Source organism: Electrona antarctica (assembly GCF_951216825.1).
Source record: "Electrona antarctica genome assembly, contig: scaffold_26, whole genome shotgun sequence".
Classification (NCBI taxonomy): Eukaryota; Metazoa; Chordata; class Actinopteri; order Myctophiformes; family Myctophidae; genus Electrona; species Electrona antarctica.
The window spans coordinates 3230476-3253484 of record NW_027636995.1 but is presented as its reverse complement, the minus strand read 5'-3'; the positions used below and the strand labels follow the sequence as shown (position 1 = coordinate 3253484).

Sequence of the window (23009 nt, the reverse complement as noted above, 5' to 3'; positions counted from 1 at the left end):
GGAGAGAAGAAACCTCTTTACACACAGACACAAGGAGGAGAGAAGAGCTATGGCATCAGCACAACTACTCAAAGTGCTTCTCCAAACGTATGACATTTATTCTCCTTTTTGTTGATTTGTCAGCTTAACAAACCTGGTTTGTATAATATGACTTGTGGCTGTAAAAGGACGTCCAGAAGTTTGTCTTGTCTCTTCAGCAGAGTTTCTAGTGTCTCCATCTCTCTCTGGAAGAGGCTGAACATGAATCCTGCAGCAGTGCTGAGGCGCTCCAACACAAACACTCTGACAAGCTTCAGCTGACCAACATCACTCTGCTGTTTTTCCAAAACACACAATATTTCCTCTCCCACCGACGTCAGGTGTTCATTTATCGACAGCCTCAGCCTTAGAGAGTCCGTTTGACGCATTCTACCTCGTTTGTAAGACATTTTTCACCACGCTGATTTGTTCCTCGCCCCCATGAAAAACAACACGCATGCACAACAACGTGGTTCGCGCATGCGCAATAGCAGCAGCTTCTTCTTTGCTTTACGGCAGATGGCAACCATGGCAACCAGTTTTTGGTGCATTACCGCCACCTTCTGACCCACATCTTGGATCAACCTAAAATCTATCTTTACTACTAGGCTATATCAAATTCCTCTTTCAACCAATATGTGGTTATGGCACTGGTCAAAAAACATGATAACTAGTCCTTACCCGTTCAAAAATATGAACACCAAATTATCTACAGTGTGGGTACAGCATAGTGATGTAATAGATCCTAATATTGATGTATTTTGAGGTGTAGGCCTAATCAGTCTGGTGTCAGAGGCGCTTGCCCGGTGTTGGGTGAAATCACCCCTCAGCTAAAGACCAGCGTGCCACTTTCCCGTGGGGTGCATACGTTGATTAGACATACCAACAGTCCTACAGTCATTAGTCCGACAACACCGTCACTCCCCGACATGCGCTGCAGTTTAAAAGTAACCCATGCTACGGGTTTAAAACATGTGTTGCGGGTTAAAACTAGCCTATGCTGCGGGTTTAAAATCACCCGTGGCTCCTGACATGTGGTGCGGGTTAAATATCACTGTGCCAGTGTGCGGTTAGGACTTGGGGTTAGGTTAGGGTTTTGGGTAGGGTCTCGGACTCATGACTGCATAGGACTGTTGGTAGGCCTATAACCAAACATATGGACCCGCAAGTATAGCACAGGAAAGGTGCAGTTCTGGGGCACTGGGCAAGTGTGGTTGGCTCGATGGCACAGATTGGGCAATGCCCTTGGGAAATGTAGGCCCCTCCCGCTGATTTAGCTAGCCAATTACAATGTCAAGTCACCCCAGCTGTGATCACATGTAAGTAATTAAGAGGGGAATGGGGATTTATCCCCCAAAAAGCATGTGTTTGCAACAAACGTCAAGATGAAGATGGTTGTGTTTTGTTTTGGGTAAAGACAAAGGGGGACTTGAACCCACACCCCAAGCAACATTTGAAAGTTGATTAAATTCCGCATTTGCGGCGCCCCCTATGGATGAAAATGAAAATGGAAAAAATCATGGACGTAAAATGTTGAGGTAGTCATACTGTACATAGGCCTACTGTGTGTGTGTGTGTGTGTGTGTGTGTGTGTGTGTGTGTGTGTGTGTGTGTGTGTGTGTGTGTGTGTGTGTGTGTGTGTGCGCGCGCGCGCGCGCGCGCGCGCGGGGTGCGTTCACATATCATCAAATATAACAATGAACATGGACGACAATGTGAGCCATATTTATACCCGGAAATGATACAACTAAATTTACAACGTAATTGTTCTGAGAGAGGTTGAAGGGGTGGGGTGGGGGGGGGGGGGGGTGTTAATGCGTAACAGAAAAAAAAGAAAACAACAACGCATGTTGTCGGTACATTCCTCATCTCCTTGAGTTCACAATCTCGTCGACCGCCTCCCTCTCCTTTCACTGAACATTTTGGCCATGCAGGTCCCACTCCCTCGACCTCATTTCAGTCAGAGTTTAAGTCTGCTGGTTTGGCGTGCATCCCAAGTCCACCATCAGAGCAGGTTGGCGTTATATGGGTTTGGGGTAAAACGAGTCCACCTTCAGAGCAGGTTGGGGTTTTGGTTAAAACGAGTCCACCTTCAGAGCAGGTTGGCGTTATGGGTTCGTTTGGGTAAAACGACCATCGCAGCGGCGATGAAGAAGAGACGTCAGTGGAACATGGTGGTCATGGAGTTATAACGGTAGAAAAAGCTGCATCATCCAACGTGCAGCACAGCCGCCACACACACCGGAAAACAGCCCGTCTACAAGCTATAAAGCAGGGCTTCTCAAAGTGCAAAACAGCCCGTCTACAAGCTCTAAAGCAGGACTTCTCAAAGTGGAAAACAGCCCATCTACAAGCTCTAAAGCAGGGCTTCTCAAAGTGGGTGCCGTGGCACCCTAGAGTGCACACTAGGGTGCTACGGCACCCCCCATGCCCAGCAGTCTGCCGCCCACGAGGCGGATGCGTCGCTTCTTGCCCTCAGACACTGGTTGCGAACACCAGTGAGCCATTACTATGTAACCTGGGCAGAACTGTCTGTCTCTGTCTGTCCGTCACGCTGTGACACCACCCGCCCGCCACCAGAGGGCGCAGATGTATCACACACAAACAAATACACACGCACGCACAGTGTGCGTGCGTGTGTCGCACACACACTGAAAGATTCTCTCTAGCTAGTAAGAGGAGGTTGCTGGCTATGTACCTGTGCACCTCTACACCAGCATGCCTGTTAGAGCATGGATCATGAACCAGACAGTATTGACATGTCACAGAGATTTATTCAGGCTTTGCAGATATGGCATGATGGCAGTGGTGAATGACAGATGATGGGTGATGATTTTAACTGAACAAGAAGAGAAATAGTAGCAATCAGTAGTGCAAACAGTCTTAGATATAAACAACTACAAACAAACATAGGCATAAACACATTAAGCAAATCAAACACTCAGAGGGATTTGGCAAATAGCAAGGAAACTTACAAGTAATGCATCAATATAGGCACAGAGCAGAGGTGCTACCAGCACCTCTCCAGTAAGGTACAAATGTTTGTTTGTGGCTTCTAGTTTGCCTATATAGTCCCCAGGTGTGCCAATTGGTGGCCCCACCCACCACCAACAAGGCAACCTCCTACTACTCCACCCCACTCTCAGCTATAGAGTGGTGGGATTTACTACAGCCACCCCATCAAATATCTATTTGATAAATAAACACAAGAATATTTATATAAAAACGAAACATTGTTAAAGGATTTGCTTTGTTAGGGGATTCAGGGTCGGCCATTGCTGGGAGGGCCACTAGTCTGGCCACAGGTCTGATGTACATTGGTCTCAACTTCTGCTGTCGAACGCATCTGTCCTTGCTAGGCATGAGTAGAGTCATCCTTCCGATTGGCCACAGACCTCTGGGCAGCTGTGGGTCCATCACCATGCCAACAGTGGACGCCTCTAGATTGGCTGTGTCCCTTAGGTAGTCCTTAATACTAATAGTGTGACCGGAAGTGGTCAGCTAAATTCTGACTGTGCTTCCACTTGCATTGGCCAATGAGTTCTGAATCATCGTACATTGCCCGAAGAAGGGAGGCGTCCCGCCGCCCCGTGAGGAGGAGATTTGGGGTCACAGGATCGGTGTCTGCCTGATCTGATGAAGTGTAGCCAAGGGGTTTCGAGTTGAGGGTTCCGTCCATTTCTATAAGGCCAGTGTTAGGCTTAAGCACCTCCTCCGTAACCGCTTGGGCCCCCGGTGACGCTCGCAATGCTGTCTTGATTGACCTCACCTCTCTTCCCCACCCGCCTCCAAGGTGGGGGGCACTTGAGGGGTTGAGCTTTGGAGCATGGGGAATACAAGTAGGGAGTGTTGCATATCGTTTACACCCATCGACTTCTGCTCTGGTGGTTTTGGCTTCCTGCAAATACATGGCCTCTTTATCCGGTTTGGATGTAGTAGTTGGTTTCTTGTTCTTAGGAAGAGGAAGATCCAGCTGCCATACGTTCTCAACGTGACGACTGAGTTCCGCATAGGGAACGCCGGTTGAGGTAAAGAGAGTTTGAGCAGCATCTGGCTGTTCCTGGAAGGAGGTTCGCCCTTGAAGTGTCCAGCCTAGCTGGGTATGGAGGGCAACGGGTGTCCCTGGTAGCCCTAAGCGGACTTTCTTGGTTGGCGTTATAAGGTGAGAATTATCTGCTCATATCAAGAGAAGGGGCTGCATGTTGGAAAAGGACTGGAGAGGGAGGCCCTGTAGATGGCGATGGAGTGTTTTGAGTTTGTCTAGTGGGTAGCTCTGTTTTACCAGTGACAACTTGTCTGAGGAGAATGCATTCGTAATGGCGAAGGTTTTCTGGGGGTTAGAGGAGGGTGAGATCTGGAAACTAACTGAAGCTCCATCTATTGCTTCGGTTTGTTGTCTGATAGTATGTACCACTAGTCGTTCAGGGTCTCCTCGGAGCCCAAGTTGCTTACGTGCTGCTGGTAATAGCATTGTACGCTGAGAACCGTCGTCAAGTATAGCATAAGTATCTAGGGTGTGATGTTGATTTCGTAGTATAACCTTAACCACCTTTAGGAGGACTTTGGGTGAACTGGGCTGGGGATTTACATACAGTACCTTGGCTTCCGTCTCCCTGTTAACGTGATGCAGGGTACCCAGGTGTTTCCCGTTACACAGGGGGCAAGGTGTTCTCAGGTTACAGTTCCTGGCCATGTGAGGTCCTGCACACTTCCAGCACCTCCTTTCTTGCTTTATCCATACTTTAGCATCTTCTGTCTTCAGCATCTTAAAGTCTTTACAGTTGATTATCGAGTGGTGAGTGGTGGGGGAATTGCAATACTGGCATGCTCTGGATTTACTCTGGTTACTTGTGGAGGGTACTGGAGGGGGCTCGGAGCTGGTCCCGTACAATATGGTGGCTGTAAAAGGGGGAAGCTTCGGCACTGATCTCCCGGCTGGTATAGGGGTAGTCAGGTTCTGAACTTGGGCCGCTACCGACTGACATTCAGCCTCACCTTGGAGCCATGCAGCAAAATCAACCAGGGTGTAGTGGGCACCTGGTCGGCTTGAACGGGTGTGGCGAATGAAGTTAGCAACAGAATCGGCTGGTATCTTACTCAGAAGATGCTGCACATGGGATGAGCAGGCCAGCTTAGCAGCACCCTCGCTCTGGCCCATAGCCTGTAGCATTCCCATCAGGGACTGAACCTTAACTGCAAAGGCATGGAAGGCTTTGGAGTCACCAGGTTGGACCTTTGGGAGGTTTGTTATAGTTGTAATTTCACTCATGGCCAGGTGGTGGGGCTGCCCGTAATGTTGGTCTAATGCGGCTAAGGCCTTGGTATAGGGCTGGGGGTCGTGGGCATAGGCCAGTGCTATATGCCGTGCTGAGGGTAGTTTGAGGTGATCTAGCAGGATGTGGTACTTGTATGTTTCGGTTTCCCAGGGAGACAGTAGATTTAGGAGGGCCATCTTAAGCATTGTGTATTCATGAGGGTCTTCTTCATTAAGGTTCGGGAATGTAGGTCCCTCAACCCTAGAGGGCGTGTGGCCAAATGGTGGGCCTGTATACGTTTGTGGGTTATGCGTTGTAGCTGAGGGCCATTGCATGGGGAGAGGTACTGAGTGAGTCCACTGTTGTGGTGGGAAGGAGGTGGGAGGTACCTGGTAGGGGATGGTCACTGGGGACAGCTGTGATGGTGTGGGGGTCCATGGTTGCGGTTGAGGAAGAGCTGGGTGAGACAATGCAGAGGGTGCTGGAGGCGATGCTGGGGCCCATGATTGCTGCTGAGGAGGGGCCTGCTGATTGGGGACTGAGGGGGAAGGTTGCAGCTGAGGGGGGGTCTGCTGAGGATGGGCCAGGGCCCATAGCTGCTGCTGAAGGGGGGCCGGGGTCCATGGCTGCTGCTGAGGGGGGGGGGCTGCTGCGGGGGGGCTGGGGCCCATAGCTGCTGCTGAGGGGGGGGGCTGCTGCGGAGGGGCTGGGGCCCATAGCTGCTGCTGAGGGGGGGGGGGCTGCTGCGGGGGGCCTGGGGCCCATAGCTGCTGTTGAGGAGGGGGCTGCTGCTGAGGAGGGGGCTGCTGCGGGGGGGCTGGGGCCCATAGCTGCTGTTGAGGAGGGGGCTGCTGTTGAGGAAGGGGCTGCTGCTGCGGGGGGGCTGGGGCCCAAAGCTGCTGAGGAGGGGGGGCTGGGGCCCGTAGCTGCTGCTGAGGAGGGGGCTGCTTCAGGGGGGCTGGGGCCCATGGTTGCTGCTGCGGGGGGGCTGGGGCCCATAGCTGCTGTTGAGGAGGGGGCTGCTGCTGAGGAGGGGGCTGCTGCGGGGGGCCTGGGGCCCATAGCTGCTGTTGAGGAGGGGGCTGCTGCTGAGGAGGGGGCTGCTGCTGAGGAAGGGGCTGCTGCTGAGGAAGGGGCTGCTGCTGCGGGGGGGCTGGGGCCCAAAGCTGCTGTTGAGGAGGGGGCTGCTGCTGAGGAGGGGGCTGCTGCGGGGGGGCTGGGGCCCATAGCTGCTGTTGAGGAGGGGGCTGCTGCTGAGGAGGGGGCTGCTGCGGGGGGGCTGGGGCCCATAGCTGCTGTTGAGGAGGGGGCTGCTGTTGAGGAGGGGGCTGCTGCTGAGGAGGGGGCTGCTGCTCAGAAGGGGGCTGCTGCTGCGGGGGGGCTGTGGCCCATAGCTGCTGTTGAGGAGGGGGCTGCTGCTGAGGAGGGGCTGCTGCGGGGGGGCTGGGGCCCATAGCTGCTGTTGAGGAGGGGGCTGCTGCTGAGGAGGGGGCTGGAGGGGGAGGGGCTGCTGCTGAAGGGGGGACTGCTGCTGAGGAGGGGGCTGCTGCTGAGGAGGGGGCTTCTGCTGAGGAGGGGGCTGCTGCTGAAGGGGGGACTGCTGCTGAGGAGGGGGCTGCTGCTGAGGAGGGGGCTGCTGCTGAGGAGGGGGCCCGGGTGGTGGCTGGCTCCGGGCAGGCGATGAGTGAAACCTAGCTCGGAGACCGACTCTAGTTCGAACACATCGCTCCCATTTGCACCATTGTCGCTCATAATTGAGGTGGACTGATCCTGTGTTGGGGGATAAGGGCGGGCAGTGGCTTGATAGTGGTCGTAGTCCCACAGATGTGTTGGCGCCGTCTTCTGCCTCGCTCCTTTCCCAAGTGCCTCGTCATTTTCCATCTGCCTACTGTGGTCCGTATCTGGTGGCGGGGTGCTCCTGCTCGAAGGACCATGAAAGATTCTCTCTAGCTAGTAAGAGGAGGTTGCTGGCTATGTACCTGTGCACCTCTACACCAGCATGCCTGTTAGAGCATGGATCATGAACCAGACAGTATTGACATGTCACAGAGTTTTATTCAGGCTTTGCAGATATGGCATGATGGCAGTGGTGAATGACGGATGATGGGTGATGATTTTAACTGAACAAGAAGAGAAATAGTAGCAATCAGTAGTGCAAACAGTCTTAGATATAAACAACTACAAACAAACATAGGCATAAACACATTAAGCAAATCAAACACTCAAAGGGGCATTTGGCAAATAGCAAGGAAACTTACAAGTAATGCATCAATATAGGCACAGAGCAGAGGTGCTACCAGCACCTCTCCAGTAAGGTACAAATGTTTGTCTGTGGCTTCTAGTTTGCCTATATAGTCCCCAGGTGTGCCAATTGGTGGCCCCACCCACCACCAACAAGGCAACCTCCTACTACTCCACCCCACTCTCAGCTATAGAGTGGTGGGATTTACTACACACACAGTACAAACCTTTTTCTTTTAAGACAAAAGTACGTAATTTATTGTCTCCACCAGGCCGAAGGCATGGGGAGAGAGTATGTTTTGCACTCCGTCCGTCCGTACGTCCGTCCGTCCGTCCGTGTGTCCGTGTGTGTGTGTGTGTGTCCGTCCGTCCGTCCGTCTGTGAACAGCTAATCTCCGGCACCGTTAACCCGGTCGATGCCAAATTTTGCACACACACTCCCTGGATGCCAACGATGAACCTCTGCCCCAACATTTCCATAACGGCCTCTTATAGCACCACCAGGAGGCCACTTTGTGCAAAACAAGTTTTTGGACAGTACACCTACAGATTTTGTCTAAACATCACGCAAATTGGTACACAGTCTCTCTAGAGCCCTTCAACGAAACGGGTCTTTCAGATTTCTCAGACTCCATCCTGATTGGCTAAGATTGGCTTCCAAATTTCGCAGGAGTGCTCAGTTTCAAACAAAATGCTGCAAATCATGAACACATCGTGTGATTTCCGTGGAATTGTGCACGCACATTCCCACTAGGCCGAGGAAGAAATGCCACATGAACATTTTCAACTCAGCCTCATGGTGGCGCTATAACTGGCCGAAAAGTGTTTTTACCTCTAACTGCACGGATCTGTGGATAACGTTGTATGCCAACTCCCTAGAGGCCAAGGAAAAACCTTTGCCTGGAATTTTTCACATCTGCTCTTTATAGCGCCACCAGGAGCCCGACATATGTAAAACACATTTTCTAATATTACTCCTTCAGATTTTATCCAAATTTCACGCAAATCGGTAGACATGCTCTCCATAGTCATGTGATCAAGACGGGTTTGTTTGATTTCTCATAATCCACCCTCATTGGCTACGATTGGCTTCTAAACTTTTCAGGAGTAGCCCGCTTTGTACCCGTTTTGTACAAATCGCCACAACTACTCAACGCAGCGTCCGATTGTGGTGAAATTGTGCATGCATATTCCAATTAGGCTTTGGAAGAAATGCCACTTGACAGTTTTCAAATCAGCCTCATGGTGGCGCTACAACAGGCCTAGCCACATCTCACACACACACACACACACACACACACACACACACACACACACACACACACACACACACACACACACACACACACACACACACACACACACACGTTTATATTGCTCCTAAACATTTTGCCAAACATCACACACGCACTCCTATCATCCTGGTGGAGACCTGTGCCCAGAAGGGCACTTTTTCTAGTTCTAATTGTTGTTATTGCAATTTACGAGCTGCGTTCGCGCGTCTTACTTGTATTAACCCCTGTCTTAGAGTATACTATGGAATCCATGAAAGGACTCAGACATTCTGCTCCCCCACTATCTAGAGGGAAGAAAAGAGGGAGTGGAACGGATACCAACCAGAAAAAGAGGCTGTAGAGAGGGTAAGAATATATATTATTAGCCTTATTTTACTTAGCTCTGGATAAGATTTAACATGTGGTAATTGTCATATTGTGTGACTCCTATATGCTTATATCTATCTATGATTTGTCATAAATGTGTAGAAGGAGAAGTAGTCCGCACACTGTTTCATAGCTCCCACAGGAAATGTATTTATTTAAGGATGACATTTCGACCCCTTATGGGTCTTCGTCAGGCATGAGTACAACAACAAAGTAGGCGTGTTATATACAGATAGGGGCAAGTTTAACAATGAACAAGCCACTGTTTACAATGACGATAATTACACTGACACACCCACCACGTCTATGAAGTCAGGCTGAGTAGTGTCAAGCCAAGAACAGAGTAAAACTACTAGAGGCACTAAGGCCAACTGTTAGTTATAATATATAAAAGTCAAGGGTAAGGTGGTACTGACTGAGGTACAGAAAAACTGAAAAAAATTAAAGAAGCGCTACGTGGGTCCTTTATATGTAGAGAAAACTGTAAGTCAATGTCACTGTGGAAGGCGATATAAGGTGGCGAACTTAAAAGAGGGTCCAAGGCAGTTCTGTCCAGTTGAAGTAGAAAAAAAATCCTTTATTTCATTAATTCATTAGATATTAAAAACAAGGGTTAAAAACACGACCAACGTGTTTCGGCCAGCATGGGCCTTCATCAGGGTCAACAGAAAAACTGATTTAGTGCAACCAAACACAATATAACACTGCAAAAAATAAAATCAAAACACAGCCTACAAGTGACCAGAATAAGGAAAATAATAAATGTGTGGATTACTTGAAAGGGAGAGGAAAATAAATCCTCGTATCAGAGGTGAAATTGACCAATGCATTTGCCAAATACTCTAACTAAAGTGGTTCTTCCCCTGTGTGACTCCTCATGTGTGTTTTAAGTGTTATTCTTTTTCTAAAGCATATGCCACAAACTGTACAAGTAAATGTTTTTTCCCCCGTATGAGTCTCCATGTGCTTTTTTAGATTACTTTTTACCTTAAAGCCTTTGCTACAAACGTTACAAGTGAAGGGCCTTTCCCCTGTATGAGTCCTCATGTGGTCTCTTAGAATACATTTGTTACTAAAGCATTTGCCACAAACTGTACAAGTAAATGGCTTTTCCCCATCCCCTGTATGTGTCTTCATGTGGTAAGTTAGACGACACTTTAACATAAAGCCTTTGCTACAAACTTTACAAGTAAAGGGTTTTTCCCCCGTATGAGTCCCCATGTGCTCTTTTAGATTACCCACAACACTAAAGCCTTTGCTACAAACTTTACAAGCAAAGGGCTTTTCCCCTGTATGAGTCCTCATGTGAACTTTTAGACTTCCTTTTTCAGACATACCTTTCCCACAAACATCACATGTAAAGGGCTTTTCTCCTGTATGAGTGGTCATGTGGAAAGTTAGACCTTGCTTACTACAAATGTTTTTGCTACAAACTTTACAAGTAAATGTTTTTTCCATGTCCCCCATATGAGTGGACATGTGATAAGTTAGACCTTGCTTCATACGAAAGCCTTTGCTACAAACTTTACAAGTAAATGGCTTTTCCCCCGTATGAGTGGTCATGTGGTAAGTTAGATCCCTCTTAGAGACAAAGCCTTTGCTACAAACGTTACAAGTAAAGGGCTTTTCCCCTGTATGACTCATCATGTGAACTTTCAGAATACTCATTTTAGAAAAGCCTTTCCCACAAACTTCACATGTAAAGGGCTTTTCTCCTGTATGAGTCCTTTTTTCCATTGCCCCCATATGAGTGGTCATGTGATAAGTTAGACCGTGCTTGGTACCAAAGCCTTTGCTACAAACTTTACAAGTAAATGGTTTTTCCATGTCCCCCATATGAGTGGTCATGTGGTTAGTTAGACCACGCTTAGTACCAAAGCCTTTGCTACAAACTTTACAAGTACAGGGCTTTTCTCCTGTATGAGTCCTCATGTGCTCTCTTAGATGGTGCACATAACCAAAGCCTTTGCTACAAACGTCACATGTAAAGGGCTTTTCTCCTGTATGAGTCCTCATGTGAACTTTTAGATTACTTTTTACATTAAAGCCTTTGCTACAAACGTTACAAGTGAAGGGCCTTTCCCCTGTATGAGTCCTCATGTGGTCTCTTAGAATAAATTTGTTACTAAAGCATTTGCCACAAACTGTACAAGTAAATGGCTTTTCCCCATCCCCTGTATGAGTCCTCATGTGCTGGTTAAGATCTGCCTTCGTATTACACATTTTGCCACACTCTGTACAACTAAACATTTTCTTCCCTGTGTGACTCCTAATGGAATCAGTTTGTTTTGTTGTTTTCAGATCCTGGGACAGCTTGTTGCTCAACGACCAGGCTTGACCTTTCACATTTTGTGTCTTGTGTGATGTCGGTGTGTTTAAATCTGATGCACCTTCCCTAGTCTCCTCTAACTCATCACTGTCTTCAGTGTCAGATTTATTGTCTGATTCAGGAGAGTTTAAAGACAGCTGGTTATCACTAGTTGGCTCCCACTCATCACTGTCAGATGCATTGTCCGATTCAGAAGAGTGTAAAGAGAGGAGCTGGTTATCACCAGTTGGTTGTGATGTTCCACAGTCCTCTACATCAGCTTGTGTATTCATGTGTTGGGTTGAAGTGCTGGCTAGAGGCTCTGTCTCTCTGCCTCCATCATCATCATCATCACTTTGCACTGAAAGTAATGTCAATGTTGACCCGTCATCCTCCACTGATCTCCTCTCCTGATGTTCAGGGGAAAACTCTTCTTTAGGCAAAAGATAAAATGAAAGAAATCCATTAAATGTTGAACTTAACATTTTCCATGCAGTGTTTCCTCTGTTGTACTACAAGGAAGTAAACACTTCAGACAAACATTTCCTCCAACTACCACGGGAAATGTTAGCCATGGTTATGCTCGTTCTTAACGAGCATGATGGCAGACTAACCAATTTAGGCGTGGAAAAAAAACGTTCGCTCTGAAAGAATATTCAAAGATTTGTGCCGCATTTTTACGATTTTTCAAAAATAGCAGACCTACAAGCTCGTAGCGCGCCAATCGGTGGCGAGCACTTTATATTTGAAATCAGAATGTTCATGTAGACTTAAATGTTGTAAATGTAGCAAGGTGCCCAAAACAGGCTGCAGTAGCGTCATGACAGTCACGTTTCAGGGCTAGGAGAAACAAAATCAACTCGATCAACTTTAACGTCATTCTCATTTATCCACAATTCTACTGTACTCTGTGCTGTACTACTCTGTATTGGACTGTACTCTGGACTGTACTGTGCTCTCGGAGAGAACACCTGGACCACTTTGGTGCAGACCTAACAACTGCAACGAAAGGTAAGAAAGCCTTCTAGCATGGAATTATCCTTTAAGTAATGAAGGAGGTTCTTCAATGCGGTGCAACACATTTACGTTTATTTTACTGCACTGATCTGAATACTACTTCCAGCTGTCTGTCATACAATACAGTCAATAGAAATCAGTACAGTAACTGTAAAGAGTAAAATACTCTGTCTAAAAGCACCATTCCAATAGTTATAAACACAAACACCTTTGTTATAAACATAATATTTCAAGTGCCAAACCAGGCAAGGATCTAGTCCTACACCTACAACATAGCAGAACAAAATAAAACATACTGGTTTCCAGGTGGTCGTCAGGTTCCTGTTTCTGTACAGTGCAGGCTGGTTGTGGAGAACTCATGTTCACCTGCAGGCTGGACTCCACACACTGGTCTGGAATGAAGGAATTGAAGGACTTAAACATAAAGAAAGTATAAATATGAAACGTGGAATGCCTGAGTGTGAGGGCTGTGATCCCAGCCCCACAGTGAGATGAGACTCATCTAACCCACACTCACATTTGCATTGTACTCTAACCTCTAGTATTGACATTTGCAATGATTATATTATATTATAATGCATAAAACACAATCAGTATTTGGCTTGGTGACAATATGCACTGTTGTACTAATTCTGTTCTTTATTTAGTTCCTGAAATGGCAACATATGGTGCAGGGGGTGGAGTCAGCTGTGATGCAGAGGACCATACCAACATACGTGATTGAGAAGGGGGGAAGTGGGAATTGTTTAGTGATTCCAGTGGGCTCTGATTGCTGTGCACCCCTTTGTGTGTTTATTGGTTTGGTCCACCAATATATAAGTCTCCATGTCATGTCATTTGAGGAGGTCTGTTAGTTGAGTTAATTTCCTGTTTGGTACCACGTTCTTTTCATTTGAGTTATATTATGTTGACCTCTTAAGGGCCCTACAACTTCATTTATTGAAATGTTTTGTTAATGATTTGTTACTTTTTGAAATTAAACAAACTTTGAGTTTGAAACCTGTGTTATCCTTAAGCCTTGACTGCTCGGTCCCTCACAATTGGTGGCAGTAGTGGGATTCCCAGTCAAGGTCACAGGTTTTTTTTGTTTTTGGTACTTTTTCACAATGGTTTAAAAAAAAAAAAAAAAAGAAAAAAAAAATGCTGCGAGGACATAAAGGAAGGACACAACGAGGAGAGCAAAACCTTACAACACCTGAGGCGGAGCCACACACTGGAGCTGACGCACTGGGCAATGGTGAGGAGGAAAATGGAGCCTCTGGGGGGGTAGATGACACTGAGGAGCCAACATTAGCAGAGCTGGTTACACTTCTCCGTTACCAATGTAAGCAGCAGAAGGATGATAGTGCAAGGCAAGAACAGCGCTTCAGAGCACTCCAGAACCAGTTCCAGCTCCTACATGGGGATGTGCAGGCCCATATCCCTCCAGTTCCTGAGCAGCCCAGCATTCCCCCAGAGCCGCCGGAACCTCCAGAAGGTAACACACCTGCCCAGGTGGCTCACAGTAATGCGGCTGCCAATCAGCCATCTGTCTCAGGTCAGTCTCGGGTTTATGAGCCCAAATTGCAAAAGCTCACAGAGGATGATGACATTGAACATTTTCTAATTACCTTTGAACGTATTGCACTGGCTTGTCGATGGGATAAAAATGACTGGGTGTTTCATCTCATACCATTACTTACGGGCAAAGCTAGAGGTGCATATGTACACATGGACATGGAGGAGGCTCTTGAATATGATAAAGTGAAAATGGCTATTCTACATAAATATGATATAAACCCTGAGACTTATAGACAGAGATTCCGCTCCCTTGACATACATGCTGATGAAAGCCCAAAGGAGCTTTATGCACGATTGAAGGAATTGTATGGAAAATGGATAAATCCAAAAGGCAAAACAGTCCAAGAAATTGGGGAAAGCATAATATTGGAACAATACTTGAGAATGGTTTCTCCTGAGTTACAGGTCTGGATAAAAGAGCACAACCCAGGTTCTGCTGCTGAGGCTGCTAAGTTGGCCGATGTGTTTGTGGCTGCACGGAGGAAGCCATGGAGCTATACCACATGGGAAAAGATGGATCACCAAAGGCCAAACATAAGTATGGGTAAGCCTCCCATGAGGGAGAGCCAGAATGCTAATATGCCCCCAAAGCCTCCATCTTGGATACAAATCTGTTATCAATGTGGAGTGGAAGGACATATAAAACCACATTGTCCCCAAAACTTGTCAAGGTTAACACAAATATGTTATGTGCCACGGGCTGGGGAACCCAAAGTTAAAGTTGATCCATCTGCAAAAATGATTTCAATTGAGATTAATGGTCAAAGTCTAAAGGGACTGCTTGATTCAGGAAGTGACCAGACCGTAGTACACAGAGATTTTGTGCCACTACATATGATTAACACTACAGAGACTATTCCTGTTTGTTGTGTGCACGGAGATGAAAAACCTTATCCAACAGCACACATGTACATCAAGGTGGAAGGGCAGACCTTTCTCCTAAAGGTTGGCATTGCTGATAAGTTACCATTCCCTGCTGTGCTTGGTCGAGACCTGCCTGTGCTGTTTGACTTATTGGATTCCAACCACAGCTGTAACGGGTCAGTGACGAGGGCACAGGATAAAAAGGGGGAGGAGCCATCTCAGACACTCAGTGCCCTGCTCTCTTGTGATGTAGAGCAAGAGACAACACCAGGGAAGTCTTATAGGTCCTGCCCACAGAGCAGGAAAGTGAAGGTGATGCTGATCAGGAGTATTCCGGAGGATGAGGAAGTGGAGGAGCAGTACTTGCCTGCATCTGCTTCTCTGGACCTGGATCTCAGCCACCTCCCGGATGAAAGACAAAACCAGGTGAGACACCTATGTAACTCAGACATTTTTTAAAAAAATCCTGGAAAGACCGACCTGGTTGAACATGACATTGTGTTAAAAGAAGGAGCTGCAGTGAGACGTTTAAGTTACAGAACACCAGAACGGATGCTGACTGTGCTAAAGGAGGAAGTCGACCAAATGCTGTCAATGGGGATTGTGGAACCATCAAAGAGTGAATGGTGCAATCCGGTGGTCTTGGTCCCAAAGAAGGATGGCAGCACTCGATTCTGTATCGATTTCAGGTATCTAAATAAAAATTCACAATTTGATTCATATCCTACTCCCCGAATTGATGACCTGCTTGAGCGCCTGGGGAAGGCCAAGTATTTAACCACCATAGATCTATGCAAAGGCTATTGGCAGGTACCACTCACTCAGCGCTCCAGAGAACTGACAGCCTTCCGCACACCATGGGGGTTGTTCCAATTTGCAGTCATGCCCTTCGGGCTACACGGTGCGCCAGCAACTTTCCAGAGACTAATGGATCAGGTACTGTGCAATCTGTCAGACTTTTCTGCATCATATCTCGATGACGTTGTCATTTACAGCACTACCTGGGATGACCACCTTAAACATCTGGAGAGAGTGATGGAGCGACTCCGGTCTGCTGGGTTGACCATTAACCCATCAAAGTGTACATTTGCTAAGGCTGAAACGGAGTACCTGGGGTTTGTCATAGGAAATGGGATGATAAAGCCTCAAGTGAATAAGATCCGGGCTATTGAGTCCTGCCCGCTGCCAAAGACAAAGAAGCAGCTCAGGTCCTATCTGGGCATGGCAGGATTTTATTTGCGTTTCATCCCTCATTTCTCCACCAGGGCAGCTCCCCTTACAGATTTGACCGGATTCAAACATCCAAACTTGGTCCAGTGGACAGAGGAGGCAGAAGCAGCCTTTCGAGACATCCAACAGTCACTGAGTATAGCCCAGTATTATACAGTCCAGATTTTGAAAAGCATTTCATTCTTCAAACTGATGCCTCGGATAGAGGTCTTGGGGCTGTTCTCCTACAGGGTCCTGAGAAGGAGCGACATCCAGTGGCCTTCATCAGCCGTAAGTTGTTTGAAAGGGAGGTCCGATACTCAACGGTGGAGAAGGAGGCACTGGCAATCAAATGGGCCCTGGACTGTTTCAGGTATTACCTCCTGGGACGAGAATTTACGCTGGAGACGGACCACAAAGCTCTACAGTGGCTTGATAGAATGAAGGACACAAATGGAAGGATCACCCGATGGTACCTGGCAATGCAGCCATTTCGCTTCATCATCCAGCATATTCCAGGAAAGGACAACTGCACAGCAGACTACCTCTCTCGCTGCCCTAGCGAGAGCTTTGAAGGGAGGGCGTATGTGAGGGCTGTGATCCCAGCCCCACAGTGAGATGAGACTCATCTAACCCACACTCACATTTGCATTGTACTCTAACCTCTAGTATTGACATTTGCAATGATTATATTATATTATAATGCATAAAACACAATCAGTATTTGGCTTGGTGACAATATGCACTGTTGTACTAATTCTGTTCTTTATTTAGTTCCTGAAATGGCAACATATGGGGCAGGGGGTGGAGTCAGCTGTGATGCAGAGGACCATACCAACATACGTGATTGAGAAGGGGGGAAGTGGGAATTGTTTAGTGATTCAAGTGGGCTCTGATTGCTGTGCACCCCTTTGTGTGTTTATTGGTTTGGTCCACCACTATATAAGTCTCCATGTCATGTCATTTGAGGAGGTCTGTTAGTTGAGTTAATTTCCTGTTTGGTTCCACGTTCTTTTCATTTGAGTTATATTATGTTGACCTCTTAAGGGCCCTACAACTTCATTTATTGAAATGTTTTGTTAATGATTTGTTACTTTTTGAAATTAAACAAACTTTGAGTTTGAAACCTGTGTTATCTTTAAGCCTTGACTGCTCGGTCCCTCACACTGAGAAATAGCCTATATGTATAATAGTGTGATCTTGTGATATGGTGTGATAAGAATAGCTGCAGATCATTTATAATCATTCTGGCACCTGAGCACATGTATGTGTACGCATCACCAGACAGCACCAACACTCATCCTCTTAATTTGAACACAAACCGTTACGTCCATTTATTAAGAATCAAAAGTGTGAAAACAGAAAAAGAATTATGTCATAATCTTAACTGACAAATATGATATACAATTAATGAACTATGACGTCAATGCATTCGTCGTCATAGCTTCTCTGTGAGACTAGTTATTTATGTAACATCAATTCACTGCAAAAAAATAAATAAACTTGCAACAATGAAATAATGTAACATGAAGCGCACACAAGCCAATGTTGATTTCGTCGACTAAAACTGACGAAGAATGTTCGTCGACTACCCCTTTTCACTGTCGAAAACTAAATTGAAACTACATGAAATCTAAGCTAAGATGACTAAAAGTAAGACTAAACTAAAAAGGGACTAGTGGACAAGAGATCCAGTATAAGTAAGACAAGTCATTTTACACTTGGTTGCATGCTTAAAATAGCCGATCTACAAACTCGCCAAAATGTGATGACGGCTATGGCCGCTTTTAGCCGAGTGTTTTTATTTTTGCAAAACTAATGCTTGGAATGGATTCAGAATGATGAACCCCCCCTAGTTTGTCACATGCTACTTAAAGGGATATTTCACTTTAAAAAAAACGTTGTCATTTCATCAGTCTTATGTGAACACCCCGGGCAGTTCCTAAGTTGCTTGATTCAGTATTTAGATATTTGATATTCATTTTAACTGCCCCGCCCCCTTCCTATACAAACCCATTATAACTTAAAACTCAATTTTAACCATGACAGATTCATCAAAAACACCTAAACTTTTATCTGTTGACTGATATTGTCCTTCTAATATGAGGGGCCGTGTTGTTAATATATTTTTAATAATTATTGCAGCTCCAGCTCCTCCTCACAAAATCAAAAGAAATATAGCTGCAAGCAGCGATAAGGCGGGACCAAGAAAGACGACAATACGCAATAAGAACAATATGCACAAATAAGAATCATGGGCTGAGTTTTCGGTACCCATATTTGAACACACAACCTCGTGGTCCAAGGGCAAGAGCTCTACTGACTGAGCTATCCGGACACCTACAAGCGTCCCGTTTTCTCATTGTAAACAGTAACATTTTTTGATTTTTTTTTTATCTTTATTTATCTTGAACATAAAAAGTACAAATAACAGTACATCAACACAATATCAATCACATCATTTTTTTTGTTTTGTTCAAGAAGGGACAGAGAGAAGCAATGCTTATATTGTCCGGCCCCCTTCTTACCTTTACATATATTGTAAAACAATATATTATAATACAAAACAATGTATATAATAATGATAATAAAAAATAATAAAACCATTTTATTACATACAGTAATTGTAAATCCATTTTATTGAAAGTAATAATTTAACTAAGTAATAATCTATAGTAAAGAATAAAAAGACATCACAGAGTAAAACTAATCCTAGTCAATCAGCTGTTCATAATTTTGCAGGAGTGACTGCTTATAGCAGTGCTTGAACTGTTTAATATTTTTACACAGTTTAATGTCTATATCAAGATTATTCCAGAGTGTAACACCATATATTGAAGTGCACTTTTTTTTCAGTGTTGAATGAATAATTGTCTGTTTAAAATTGTGTTTGTTTCTTAAGTCATAATTACCATCTCTCTCCTTAAAAAGTTTTTGAATATTCACAGGTAAACAATTATTCCAGGCTTTAAACATGATTTGTGCAGTTTTAAATTTCACCAAGTCTGGGAACTTTAGAATATAAGATTTTAAAAACAGGTTATTGGTATGATCAAGGTATCCTGTTCCATTTATTACCCGTACTGCTCTTTTTTGTAAAGTGCAAATCTTTGTCAAAGTGCTTTTATAGGTATTGCCCCATACTTCTACACAATACGATAGATAAGGGTCCACAAGTGAATTGTACAGAGTGTGTAATGGTTTCCTATCCAGTATATGTCTAGCTTTACCCAATATCCCTATTGTTCTTGCCAGTCTGGAACACACATATTTTATGTGGGATTTCCAGCAGAGTCTGTGGTCAATTAAGACACCCAGAAACTTGATCTCATATACTCTTTCAATCTTTACATCATCTATTTCTAAATTAATCTCTTTTCCGATTTCCAAATATCATACATTTTGTTTTACTCAGGTTTAGTGATAACTTATTTTTGTCAAACCAATGTTTTAATTTTGATAGCTCAGACTTCAATACTGTTGTGAGCTGGTTTAAATCGTCTCCTGAACAAAAAATATTTGTGTCGTCGGCAAAAACAACTAGTTTTAAAATGTTTGATACCTTAAAAATGTCATTTATATATAGAATGAACAATTTAGGTCCTAATACTGACCCCTGTGGGACACCACAGGTAATGTTTAGGTTCAGAGACTTATAATTTCCCAATTGGACAAATTGTTGTCTATTACTTATGTAACTTTGAAGCCAATCAAGCGCTGTCCCTCTTATACCATACCTCTCCATTTTTCTTACCAACAACCCATGGTCAATCGTGTCAAACACCTTTTTAAGGTCAATGAACACACCGATTGCATGTTTCTTATTATCAATACAACCTGTAATCTCTTCTACTACCTCCATCAAAGCCATGGAAGTTGATCGTGATGATCGAAAACCATACTGGCTGTCATTTAGTAAGTTATGGCCGTCTATGAATTTGTCCAGTCTTACAACAAATAATTTTTCCAGTATCTTGGAGAACTGCGACAGCAGTGAAACAGGCCTGTAATTGGTAAATAGGTGTTTTTCCCCCGTTTTGTATATGGGAATAACTTTAGCCAGTTTCATTTTATCAGGAAATGATCCCGATCTAAATGACAGGTTACATACATGAGAAAGGGGATCAATGATTCCTTCAATGATGTTTTTTTATCAAAGCCATGTCAATATCATTTCCATCAGTAGATGATTTGTTAGTGCAATTTTCAACAATCTCTATAATCTCCTCTTTGTCAACGGCTTCCAGAGAGATTGAGTTTGGGTTTCTCTCCCCCCAGTCCTCCTCCTCAACATTCTTCCCTGTTATTTTTATTTCTTTGGCTAGATTTGGACCAACGTCAACAAAAAATGTATTAAACCCATCAGCAATATCCTTCGTATTTGTGAACTTCTTATCCCTGTCCTCAAAAAGGTCAGGGTATGTGAGATCAGTTTGTTTCTTCCTAATGATACTATTTAATATGTTCCATATTCCTTTACGGTTATTTTTATTCTTATCTAATAATTTTGCATAGTAGTCTTTTTTGCAAGCCCTCATAATATTTAGTAATTTATTTTTATATTTTTTATATTTTACCTCTGCTTCTACTGTTTTCTGTTTAATGAATGACCTATATAATGAATTCTTTTTTTTACAAGCATTTTGCAATCCTTTGGTCATCCATGGGTTTTCTACATATTTGTTCTTAGCAATGTATTGCTTAATAGGGCAATTTTTATTATATAATTCCGTAAATATATCTAAAAATAATGTATACGCTATGTTAACGTCCGTTTCCTCACATACCCCATTCCAGTTGTATTGCAACAGTTCGTTTTTGAATGCAGATAGAGTTTCAGCAGATCTATATCGCCTATACTTGATTTCCTTTAACACTCTCTTCTTTTTACAATTACATTCATAAATTGCAAAAACAGACAGGTGATCACTGATGTCATTTATCAATATACCACTTTTGTTACTATCCACATTATTAGTAAATATGTTATCAATTAGGGTTGCACTATGGGTTGTTATCCTGGTAGGTTTAGATATTGTTGGAAACATACTCATACTGTACATGGCATCTAAGAAATCATCTGTTCTTTTATGTTTTTGGGGATTCAATAAATCAATGTTAAAATCCCCACAGACATAAATTACTTTCTGCTTTGGTGTTCCAAACAACATTTCCATATTGGTGATAAATGCTTCAATATTAGAACCTGGTTTTCTGTACACACAGCTAACAATTACCTTTTTCGTTCTCTCAGTGTCAATCTCAATAGTGATACACTCCATCACATTTTCCACAACCAATGACATATTTTCATTAACTTTGTAAGATAACTGTTTGTCTACAAACAGAGCAACACCCCCATGCTGATCAGACTTTCTGCTTATGTAGTGAAAATTATAACCATTTAAAACAAAATCTGCACCTTTCTCATCATTTATCCAGGTTTCTGACACAGCAATAATAGCGAAAGCATTTTTAAAACCAAACAAATATTCTTTTATGTCATTAAAATGTGCATAAAGACTTCTACTATTAAAATGAATAATAGATATACCATTTTCAAATGTAATAGTTGCATTGAACTGACTATCTGTGTAATATAGACAATTTTCACTGATATTTTCAAGAAGATTATGGTCTGGATCTAAATCCTGTTCAAGTTCTATCATGAGTAGATGTAGAAAGTACACAAATGCTAGTATGCATTAACATCAGCATTAAAACCATGAGCACTGGAAACATTACAGCTTAATGATCCTTGTCAAACTTCTCAAGTTGGTCAATGCTATTGATGCATATCCCATAGGAATTCTCTGCTGCACCCATAGGTTTAACAAAGACCTTACAACTGACAGTCCAAGTGGACTGAATTTTACCTTGTTTTCTGAGAGCCCTTGCTTTTCTGGCTATGTCAGCATTTTTTTTTTGGTGAGATGCTCATTTATATATACATTTGATCCCTTTAAGTTTTTACACTGTTTCAGCAGATTTACTTTATGTTTCCTGTTTGCAAATCGAATGATAATGGATGGTATTGCTGGCCTGTCGGTCAGTCTCCTGGTTGGCAATGTGTGACATGCTTCGATGCTGTCAGTGTCAATATCAATGTTTTGACCACAGAGGAATGATTTTACCTGTTCCTCGGTTGTCCTTTCATGGTCAGGACTGCTCTCCGATGCAGGGCCTTTCACCGCCTGGAGAAAGCTCCGTGGTTTGACCTTCAAACCTGAGATGATCACATCATTCATCCTGGAGTATTGCTCTAAACTGTCTAATCGATTTTCCAGGGAAACAATTTTCTTATCTTGATCCATGTTTTCTCGTTTGAGCTGCTTTACCTCACCCATCAGCTCTGTTATGATGGCCTGTTGTTTCATCATGGTTTCCACATTTGCAGACATCATTTCCACTGACGCTTTCAGCTCCTCCATGTCCTTTTGGAGAATTTTCATGGCCATCTCCTGGGGCTGCTTCTGGGTCTAGCCTGAAGGCTAGCTGCTGCCTGGTGGTGGTGGCAGCTCCTGGGGCTGGCCTGTAGGCTAGCTGCTGCCTGGTGGAGGTGGCTGCTCCTGGGGCTGGCCTGTAGGCTAGCTGCTGCCTGGTGGAGGTGGCTGCTCCTGGAGCTGGCCTGTAGGCTAGCTGCTGCCTGGTGGTGGTGGCAGCTCCTGGGGCTGGCCTGGAAGCTAGCTGCTGCCTGGTGGTGGTGGATGCTCCTGGGGATGGCCTGGTGGCTAATGCCTGGTGCCAAACAGCAGCAGAAGGATCACGGGCTAAAGACGAGCCCCACCGACTGCTGGCTGTTGCTGCAGGGTGCCCAGTGTTTGAGCCTGGTGAAGCCTGGTGGTAGGAGGCTAGCACTAGAGCCTAGGCCTCACT

At 44.7% G+C, this 23009-nt stretch overlaps 1 protein-coding gene across 1 annotated transcript in view; it reads right to left on the bottom strand.

Moving 5' to 3' along the window:
* Positions 1 to 9827: 9827 nt before the first annotated feature.
* Positions 9828 to 23009, bottom strand: part of LOC306919536 (uncharacterized protein) — a 50601-nt gene continuing 37419 nt past the window's right edge. The window contains exon 2 of the mRNA XM_079532300.1: positions 9828 to 10578. Coding sequence (XP_079388426.1) covers positions 10022 to 10578 — 557 coding nt within the window. The 3' untranslated portion in view covers positions 9828 to 10021. The remainder of the gene's footprint in view (positions 10579 to 23009) is intronic.